This window comes from Bos indicus, chromosome 3, assembly GCF_029378745.1.
Source record: "Bos indicus isolate NIAB-ARS_2022 breed Sahiwal x Tharparkar chromosome 3, NIAB-ARS_B.indTharparkar_mat_pri_1.0, whole genome shotgun sequence".
NCBI classification, from domain to species: Eukaryota; Metazoa; Chordata; class Mammalia; order Artiodactyla; family Bovidae; genus Bos; species Bos indicus.
The window spans coordinates 56,980,218-56,991,203 of record NC_091762.1 but is presented as its reverse complement, the minus strand read 5'-3'; the positions used below and the strand labels follow the sequence as shown (position 1 = coordinate 56,991,203).

Below are 10,986 nucleotides of genomic sequence, written 5' to 3'. Positions count from 1 at the left end.
TAGCGGTGCTTGCAGCGCTTGTGGACAGTCTATTCCTGCGAGTGAACTCGTCATGAGGGCCCAAGGCAATGTGTATCATCTGAAGGTAGCATCTGCTCCTCCTTTGTGCTTTTAAAAGAACCATACCTTTTCCTGCATGGAGACAAAGCATGTCTCTTTAGTGGGAACCCTGTTGTCTCAAGCCGCAAACACGGAAGGAATCCATTGAAATTGTAGTGTGGCAGTGATGATTACATACCCGCCCCGCCCCCCACACCGTGGGAAGCACACACCTATTTGTCTCTTTCCTCCTTTAGCTTGCTCTAGTTTCTTGCATTTGGGCTTATTCTTTTCTAGAATCATGTCGAAGGAAGGAAAACACCAAGCCATAAGTGGCTCCCTGTACTTGACAGATAACCTGCTTAAAAACAGTTTACAAACTTGTGACCACAAAAGACTTAATTTGTACTTGTTTTCAGTGGGTTTGCTTTTCCCTTGCAGTGTTTTACATGCTCTACCTGCCGGAATCGCCTGGTCCCGGGAGATCGGTTTCACTACATCAATGGCAGTTTATTTTGTGAACATGATAGACCTACAGCTCTCATCAATGGCCATTTGAATTCACTTCAGAGCAATCCACTACTGCCAGACCAGAAGGTGAATACCTCGCAGTTACTAATAAGCTCTATTAGAGCAAGTTGGAAGGTTCAACCTAAGTCCATCTAGTGAGGGAGTTTCCTAGGTGGTTGTGTTTTTGCATGTCCTTTTAAAGAAATGTAGGCTACTCATACATACATGTTCAGAAATAGAAGAGTTGATTGATTAAATTGTGAATCTTCTGTGGTTAAAAAAAATCCTGATTTAGTTACAACTGTAGCTTTGCCAATGTTGAACGTGTTATCTCATGCAGAGTCAGGCAAAATGTAAAACTTCACTATAACCAGTTCTTTATCACGCTAGACAATTTTGAAATTCAGAAATACCAGGTGACTAGGTTATTGTGGGGGGAAGATTAGAACATTTATGGTAAGAAGAGGGAATAAATGTCTTTGTCGTGAAAGAATGATTTCTTCATTAGTAATAGCAATTCGGATACCTGCCTTCCACACCCAGTTTACAGTGCTTTGAATTTTAGAGGAGCGGTTTTATGAACCATTCTGGAATTCCAAGGGAGAGCATTTTTGTTGATTCACAGTCCTATAAGATTTAAATAAGTTAACAACTTTTTTTTTTTTTTTAAGTTCTACCTCTTGCTGATCACTTTGGGCCATAGATAGCTCCCATTATTAAAGATTATGTGTTTTGATTCTTATCCACAGCTGTAGAGTTTTGGGACCAGAGTTAGAAATGAGGAAATTATACAGATGTATGAATCATGTAGTATTAGAGGGCACTTCAGAGGGAAAATCGGGTGTTCAACAGTTGTCCAGCACCTCCAGTACTGGATAGTTTTAGATCTATTTTAATCTCCTTAATAAGTCCTATAGCTATGCAAGTGAGTGCATTTTGATAACTGCTGTGCCTAATTTGTAACAATTACTGTCAACCTTCAGTTAAGAGATTGTTCATTCCACACTGGCCCAGAAAAGAGTGAAATGTATGACTTGTGCGCATAATTTTATTCACATCATATTTCATACTGATTATGTATTGATGACATTGATTCATTTACTCTTTACAGCGCCACTTGCATGGATATTAAATCTTATTGACCACAGATGAATTTTAATTTCAGATTGGTGATAGATTTTTCCATCAGCTCTGATAGTATGTTTGACTTTTTCATCATTAACCCAGGCAATCACACAGCACTGAGTTATTGCATTGAAACAAAAAGTGCACACTTCACTTGGTAATTCTTTATGGATTTACAATAGGAACTTCATTAATGTCTCTTGTGGGGATCACAAAAAACAACATTTATCTGCAAATAGGAATTTAGCAAGCTTCAAAAATCTCAGGAAAAAATATTAGGCTTCTTTGTCTTCTGTAATGCATTTTCTTAATATTGTGTATAGGGAAAATGACTAATATTTGAAAACTATTTAAAATTATACTGCCATATTTTAATACTTTTATCATTTTCTCTTATTCAGGTTTATGGAGTGATTTTAAATGTATTTTCCATTGCAGTATTAGATAAAGGTTAATTGCATCAAAGTATGTGTAGTTTTCCTTATTTAGTTTACTAATATGGGAAGCTACATAGAATACTATTGTAAGAATGGAAGTCTAATTTTTTATTGTAAATTAATCAGTCACCATCAGTGAGCCATTTCAAGCTTCTTTAAGAAGTGCCAATACATATAAATACTTACAGATTTTTATGCTTTCAGCTGTAATTAAGTGAATCTATAGGGCACAGTTGAGGACAATAATGGGTAACAAATATCTTGAGTTATCATTTCAGTTTGGAGGCAAAGCCATTGGTAGTTATACTTGGTAGCTCCCCCGCCAAAAAAGAAGTACAAGAATAAAACCTACCACCTCCGATGTAAAATCGTAGTTTTCTACAATTACATCTTAAGTTTGTTGCTGGTGTTACACCATTTCTTGCCCTGATTTAGCAAGGCATAAAAAATGATAGCGCTACCAACGTGCGTGGTGAAAATTGAAGGATATAGAGACAAGGTGGAAAATGTTGTCGGACTGAATAGCACTGAATACAGGACACAGTGTGGTTAGCCTGGGACTAAGTGCACAGACGTGTAATAAGTATAAGCATGGTCTCACAGTACCATCTTACTGAGCATAAGAGGACGTAAGTTGGGAGGTGTTAGGGAGGAAAATTGGGAAGAAAATCTGGTTTACGTGTTTACAGCATGGCATGTATTGTGCCTTTCATATAAGTCCATACCTTTTGCAGGGTGGGAGAGGTAGGACATTGATTTTGGAATACAAGATACATTAGGCAATGAATATGAGACTGTCAGTGTGTATTTTCTTAATGTTGGAAGCCAAAAGGAGACAGGTGGCCTTCAAAAATTAATAGCTCTTAAAAGGCATAAGGAAAGATAACTTAAGGATGTGTTCTTATGAAACACTGGTGAGAAGCTGTGTTTTGGGGTTGATGTTAATTAAGAACATATCCCCATTGGCCTAAATGTCTCACATTTTTGCCCTTGGTGTTAGGCTCACCATGAGCCAGGTCAATTCACAAGGCAATTTTTGTAAATAAAGGTTTGGGATAAGCTGAACACGGTCCAGAGAGACATTAACAAGAGGGCACAGGGGAAGAGATAATGAAAACACTGCCTGGTGGAACATAAACTACTTTTTGGACTTAGAGAAGGCTTTAAAATGATTTTTCCCAAACCCTCTGGCACTTCTTTTCTGGAGGAGATGGGATGGGGAGAAATGACAAATAGCTCCATTTTATTATTTTCTTCTCTCTAGTTCTCCATATTTTTGGTAGGGAAAATTGGACATTAATTTTGGCCATTTTCCTTCTGTTCGCAGAACCAATTACGTTTTTAGTGCATGATGCATAATAAATATATCCAGGCATCCTCTGGCTGAAAAGTAATGAGTTGATTATTTGTACATCCCGTCTTTAAAGGCAGCTAATTGTATGGAAAGTATAGGCCCCCGTCATCTGCCCCCTTTCAACTTTTATCCTCCTGAAATTTGTTCTCAGTGTCTGGGATGTATAGTTTAGTTGTTGTTCTGTATCATTGGCTTTTGTATATTCTGAGAAAAAATGATTTTGAGCTTTTAAGTCATATAATCTTTTGACTAAAATCTCAGACCACTAGTATTCCAGGATCTACAAAATCTTACAGCCTGTTTTGTCTAAAGGAGACTTGGCTGCCCTCTGGAGAATAATGTCTTGTAGAGAGCTATGTACATAGAATCAAGAATTGTGGCAGTGGCAATTTTTTTGTTTGTTTTGTTTGTGATAAATTTTGCCTGCTCTGGAATTCTTTCCTGCACTCAGGAGTGATTGTTCCATCTAGAATAATCTGTGTTTTTCAGTAAAATAAGAGATCACATCTCCTTGGTTGGAAGAAAATTTAGTGAGAGTTCTAGTTTGCATACCACTTCACAATTTACCCGTAGTAGTTATATAATTGGTGGTGTGTGTGTGTGTCCATCGTAGAGGACATTTGATGCTCATTTATTAAATATGCTTGCTGGCTGCTGCCGCATCTTTGTTCTGGACAGACAAATTACCTTTCTCACACTGAGCCTCTACTCTGGGGAATTAAGCCTCTACCACTTTAATTAGCTTGGAAGTAGGGGGTTGCAGCTCCTAATAGACTTCAGGCTTTTAGTAAGTTAGGGAAAGGGTGAAACAAGAACTTCCTGGGAAGCTCAAAATGTCATTTAAAAACCATAAAAACCTAATATATATTATTTCATTGCAGTAATTGCAAACAGATTGTATTTGACGACTGTGTGGAGTATCATTTCTAACTTAAACATTAAAGTTAGACTTCCATGGAACCAATTCTATAATTGAGGATGTCATGAACACATTATAAAAGTTTGATTCATATATTTACAATATTTATGTAATATTAAGTGGCATAGCAGACAGGAAATACTAAGGGAAGAGTAGCATCTGAATATTTGTGTGTGTGTGTGTACACATGCATATACACACATACCTATAGGTGGAGAAGGATATGGTGAATAAACATCACATGGGGATATTAAAATAATGATGATAATTGACAATATTTGTTTAGCTTTTATTAAGTGCCAGGCACTGCTGAATGTACTCCCCATATATTACATAATCCTTACTACAGTCTTATTATCCCCACTTGAAGGATGAGGAAACTGAGACCTACACACTTAAGTAACTTGCAAAAGGTTACACAGTTGTAAATATTAACACAAAACTTCTTGGAGAGAAGGGACTTGCCTTTAAGATCCAAGTACAAGGCAAGATGTTATAATTCATTCTTTTCAAAAAGAAACTTGCTTTTACAGAGTTCAGTAATTCACTGTAGAACTTTACATCAGAAACTTTGCAGTAGTCCATTTATTGTCTCATTTTCTCCACTGGTAAAAGTGCAGAAAATGTTATGCTTTCGTTCTTCACTGCTGGGGTAAGTATCGTAGAAAGCCTCCATCAAGTCACAGTTGGGAAGTAATCCAGTAAAAGAAGATTAGTGAATGTAGGGAAGACAAAAGCAGTCGCGTTTGAGTTTAATATCTCTCAAATGTAGCATTTTAGCTAAGATGCCCGTTTTTATTTCTTGCAGGTCTGCTAAAAGGTCAGAGTAATGCAGAATGCGTGCCTTCATCTCAGATCTTGTTCATCACAGGTGGATCCCATGTGTCTTCAGTAGACAAGTCACCTTTGTAGCTAGCACCAGTGCCAGCTCCATGCCATTGCACCTTCTTTAGTCTTGATTGCTCTTCCCGCATTTATGGGTGTATTAAAATGACTGAATACGAACATTAAGGACTCCATGAACCTGGGCTAATGGGAGACTGTAGAGAAAATGAAAAAAGATCCACCGGAGGACATCTTTGGGGGGGGAGGGAGCTTGGGAGGAGGGAAATGACTAATGAAGCTAATTAAAAGAAGCATTCAAATCTGCTTTCTACCCTCATTAACAATTAGCAGGGCACTGGCCAGAGTTTGTACCCTGTGTTTTACCTTAACAACATTCTGTTTGCTCTTTGTATATTTAAGTGTTGTAAGGAAATGTGTTTCAATCAAAACTGAACATGAGATAAAGGAAAGAGATGTGGCTTTTGTGATATTCTATCACAAACACTTTTATTGTATCTCTGTAAAATACATTGTATGTATGCATGTAAGTGTTTTTGTCCTAATGTTGCTACTCCCATGGCAAAGACAAAAAAAAAGAATGAAAAAAAGAAAAAAATTGGAAAAAAAATCAGGCTCATAGCAGCTACTGTGTAGAAATTCCCCCCTACTTCTAATTTGCTGAATGAAGAAAAAATCTTTTATTTGTGATATTTTCAGAGACATTTGCTCTAGTATGGTGTATTTAAATAATAAAAACTTAAAAGAAAAAATATTCAATGGAGTTTGGGTTTAAAAACTGCTTTTTCTTTTCTGTGTTTTGGAAAATTTTAGTGTTTTTGTTCTATACCAAGTTCACTTTAAAAAATCTTAGGGGGTCAAAGGAGGTGGTGCGTATGTTTTATTTAGCTCTGAGCCAATAAGGTATTCTTCAAATTACTTAACTATGCCATTTTTGGCAGGGGTACAAAGCCATGTTTCTAAAGGAGTCCTTTTTATAAGTTCAGAATATTCTGTTAACAGCACGTCATTACACTTCTGTATCACAGTGAATCTTTTGTGTTTATACATATCCATTTATTTGATTCTTCAACTATTTCATTTATTCTTTTTTCTCAATAGGAAAGCCTTGGGTATTGATGGAAAGCATGGTAAAGAATGTGGCATAACCGTCTTGTTCTCTTACCAAGTTTATAGCTTTTGAAGGAAATAGCAGTTCTAAAGCATAAGTTCCATTAGTGGTTAGGAACCCTGAGCTCGCTTCGGGTCGTCTTTGATGGGTGAAGCCGCCATTTTCTGCTGAGCTTTTAGCCTCATGCGGTCTGCTGTATGATTTGTTTATTTTGTTTTGTTCTTACACTCCTGTACTGACTCTGCCTTTCCATATGTTTGGGGAGGAGGATTTGGATTTCATTTAGTAGTACTCTTGAGATATTTCGTCGCCAGTTCTAGGCAGCAGAATCTCCCAACATGCACCTGCATTGCCCGCAGATTTGTCCTGCAGAAAAACGTTTAGGCCAAGGATTCAGTGGACTTGGGGCGGGTGCTGGAAGGAGGAGCAATCTGAAAGGCTGCTCTGCGAGGTTGTTGGATGTGAGCAGAACCCAACTGCAACTTCTCTCACAGGTTAATAAAGCCAGGTGTGTTCGTATTGATACTTTTAAGTTTTACTTTCTCTTATTCCAAAGAAAAGCTCCCATACAGACCTACCTTGTCTCTGAGAATAGGAATCGGTTCTGTAGAGGTCAGGCTCACCACATCTCAGCTGGCTGTCAGCTTCCCTTTGGGACCTCCTGCTCTCAGAGATTCCAGGCCAAGAGGAAAAAATGTTTTCTAGCTGAAGACCTCCTATAAACCTCCTGTGAGAGAATTTAAAGGCAAAATGAATAGTTTATTAGAACTTTATAAAAAAGAACATGCAGAAAAAAAGTTACATAAACAATACCTGTTAGAGTTGGATCCTTGGGGAATTTCTAGGAACTAGTTCTGCTTTTTTTTTTTTCTTTAAGATAACTTTAAGGGACTGAACTGAACGCTTCAGGATAGAAAAGGAGAAATGTGTTCATGAGAATGCAAGCATCTTCCCTAATTCTTTTTGGCATGAGCACCCGTGTCCCATATAATGTAGAAATTCAAAGGAGATAGTTAATAACTTTTAGTCAGTAGTACAGCTGTGGCATTCAGTGATGTGGAGGGCTAAGGTCATTAAAGACTTTAAATGAACTATTATATGGCTGGTTCCTCAAGCACTGCTGCGTATTTAATAACGAGCTTCTAAAAGCATTTCTTAAGTTGCAGACCTATAAGATTACAAATGTCACTCATGTTAGTATAATCCACATGCAAGTGATGAAGCCTTCTCTTTGATGTGCTAAATTGGAGAAGGACTAATGGAGCTATGAATATACAATGGAACATATTTAAGTAGTAGTCTTGCTTTAGGTAAAACACTTCCTTGAAACCAGAGGCATTTCAAACAATAAAACTGGTCTCTAATGGGGATGCTCCGTGGAGAGAAAGCTACTGAAAACACTCAGGTTTATTCAGATGTGAGCAGTGATCGTATTCCTCTCCCAACCCTGACATTGCTGGGGAAAAAAAGAAAACCCACTTGCTTGTTCACCTTTGATCGCTGCATTTGATGTTAGTGAGATGTACTCTGTTATTTTGAAAAGACTTATTTAATATTAGCCACGTCATAGAGCAAGATGGCCCTAGTCCTTAACAAGCCAGTGCAATTAAAAATAAAAGCAAATGTGACTTAGCCCAGCTGAACTCCTGATTAAAAAAAAAGTTTATGATACATATAAATGTCTCAATCATGCAAATTGTCAATCTTGCTAATGAAACAATTTTGTAAAAAGATTGTCCTCTGAAAGAGTTTAATTTTTTTTTACCTGTCTAGTTAGATTTACACAGCCCGAAAGGCAGAACAACCTGAATGAAGCTTTTCCAGACCAAATTGTTTGACACAAGAAACTATTTCCACCTCTTCATGACTTATTAGGAAATAGTTTAACACAGACTGTAGTGTCTTATAAAATATGAAATGAGAAAACTGTCACTGAAATGAAGCTTGTGAAATTGTCATCCTCTTAACATTTATTTAAATTCTTTTGCCCTGATTAGCACTGGTATTTGAAAACTAATAACCTAAAATGAAGCTCTTAAATGGCTTGCATGTCAATATAATAAGGTTCTAATGTGCACTACTATTTATATAAAATATTTCTTAGGGCCAATAAATTAAATAACAGTGAATCCAAGATCTGTCTATCAAAACTATAGTGAAGGGTTTCCAGGTAGCCTCAATAATTGTAAATTGAGAAGATGTCCAAAGCCTCTTCCACCCAGGAATTCTATCCTGGGTGCTTGCTTCCTGTGCCTTGGTTGCAGAGGCTGTTGGAACACAGATCATTTGCAAGTTGATGTTACTTGTCGCTTTGTACAGACTCACCTATTGTCAGTTCAGCCAAGTCACAGAAATGCTTATTGCAGTTAAATAGCAATTTGTTTCCATGAAACTGCAATTAAAGTATTACAGAGCAGCCATTTTAGATTGGCAAGGCTCTGAATGCATGTTAAACAGCCAGCGATTCCCACTTGCAAAGTCTGGGATCTGACTAGCAGATCCCAGTGTCACACATGCACCCATGTTGGGTATTTAGTTAAGAGGCTTCTGCAGCCCTCTGCTCACTTTGTGAACACACTGAGAGCTATGGCATGTCAGTGCTGATTTGGGGAAGGTGAACTTGCAACTTACCTCAAGTGAATACTATTTTCAGTTGTACAAGAAGCGCTTTCTGCTAGTAGATATGTACATGTTTCCGAGAGGGAAGGTTTTCAAGTTCAGATTGATTCTGTCAAGAATGGACTGTAACTCGGAAGCCTGAAGCCAATAATGTACTACAGGTCCTGACACGTTACAGCTGTGTCAACAGGGCCGTTCTCGCTCCTAAATCACAGCTAATAAAGCAGAGGATGAAAATCAACTGATTCTGTTATAAGTTCTTTGAATGACGCTAGAAAGTTGTTTAATGACTCTCTGTTAGAAGGGACAAGCCTGAGTGGAGCTTCCTATATACCTATTTTAATTGTTCCTCTCCTTGAAACAGAACTGGAAAACTTTCCTGGTTGTTTGCATCACCATCCCCGGATTAAAACCTGCAGGGGAAAGAAAGGCTCTAAACTGAATTCTTCTAAATTTCAGGATTTGTTGAGTGAGGAAGGTGAAGTGCAAAAGTTTTACGGAAAATGCAAAACCTTGATGTAAGATCCTGAGAGAGGAAAGGGTTTCAGAAGCGGTGTTTTAAAACGCAACTAGCGGTGCATTCTAACCAGCTTGGAAAGCATCATTAGCTATGAGAACAGGGGGCATTGTGCCTTCCTTCAGCCTAGAAAGTTCTACCTTGAACCAAAAGGTTTATGATCTCCACTTAAAACAGTTTTCATGTGCAGTGCATCTATTTGTAGGACTTTACCTGTGTTGTTTGAGCTGTAATTTTTTAAGTGAGAGGAAAACATTAAAAGTGTTTCTTCCTAAATTAATTTTTCATTGTCGGAGAATTGAATGTTTTTAGGAACTGAAAAGGGTAAATCTGAAGACGAACTGAATTTACAAATGAGGATTAATTATGAGAAGATTAATTATGAAAACTGGAAAGGAAATTGCTTGCTTGGGCTATGAATGTATGTCTTTTTCTTTATTTAAATATGGTTAGTTAGAGATGGTTGTGTCTTTCAAGTCTTCATATCCTTCTAAGGCCTCTGATTAATTTCTGTCCTCAGTCACAGTACTTACACTTTCCATCACCCTTACATCTTTAAATATAATGTTTAATATAATGACTTTATCTTGGAGTTATGCAATGCTTTGTAAATGTATTTATATGTTAACATTTGCTATTAGCAAGTTCTTACACGTGTTGAAAGTTAAGTTGCTCAGTTGTGTCCGACTTTGCGACCCCATGGACTGTAGCCCACCAGGTTCCTCTGTCCTTGGGATTCTCCAGGCAAGGATACTGGAGTGGGTTGCCATTTACACATGTTACTTCGGTCCTTTCACTAATCATCTTGATTATTGGCTCAGTTATACAGATGTGGTCCTGAAGTTTGAGGGAGGTGACTAATGAAAGCAGGACCAGTTCTACAGTTAAGGGAATGGGTGCTTTCTCTGGGTGCAACTTTTAAGTAATCAAGACAATGCTTTAATGCAATACTGTTAAAAATAAAGTTAATGCAAAAACATCCATGATAAACAAAATAATCACAATTTCCAATAAAGGCAGGATCAGTATTACTTACCATTCCTTTTCCTCAGGCTCCCAACATTGCTGGGCACTGTTATTAATGTTCAAAGTGCCTGAACTGCTAGTGCCCTGGCGTTTTGGTAGAGGTGCCTTACAAATTGTGAGACAGCAACAATGATATGCTTTATCCTATGAGCTATAACAATTTTTTTTTTCTTCCCTTCAAAAGCTAAAGAATTGCATTTTATCTTTATCCAACTTGGAATTGCCAGCTCATTTAGATTACCTGCATATTTTAGCCTCTCTCTAAAAGAAATTTCTCTTGAATTTTGACAAAGCTCAACAACTTCATGGTGAATAATAAAGTATAATTGATGACAACTATGACTACAAGTTGTTGCTGAGGAAAAAGAGGGAGACTTCAGGAATCCTATTAGTCCAGAAGGCAAAATGGATAACTAACCATATCCCATACAAAGAAGTGGTAAATGGTATGTTTAAAATATCTGAATGAGCTGTGGCTTGGGCCTG

At 37.5% G+C, this 10,986-nt stretch overlaps 1 protein-coding gene across 2 annotated transcripts in view; it reads left to right on the top strand.

Annotated features, from left to right (window-relative positions):
- The window catches only part of LMO4 (LIM domain only 4), a 16,782-nt gene extending 10,792 nt beyond the window's left edge, over nt 1–5,990 (top strand). For both annotated transcript variants that reach the window (XM_019957148.2, XM_019957149.2), the window contains exons 3-5: nt 1–85; nt 481–636; nt 5,193–5,990. The exon at nt 1–85 is cut by the window's left edge and continues 12 nt beyond it. In XM_019957148.2, coding sequence (XP_019812707.1) covers nt 1–85; nt 481–636; nt 5,193–5,201 — 250 coding nt within the window. In that variant the 3' untranslated portion in view covers nt 5,202–5,990. The remainder of the gene's footprint in view (nt 86–480; nt 637–5,192) is intronic.
- The last annotated feature ends 4,996 nt before the right edge of the window (nt 5,991–10,986 follow it).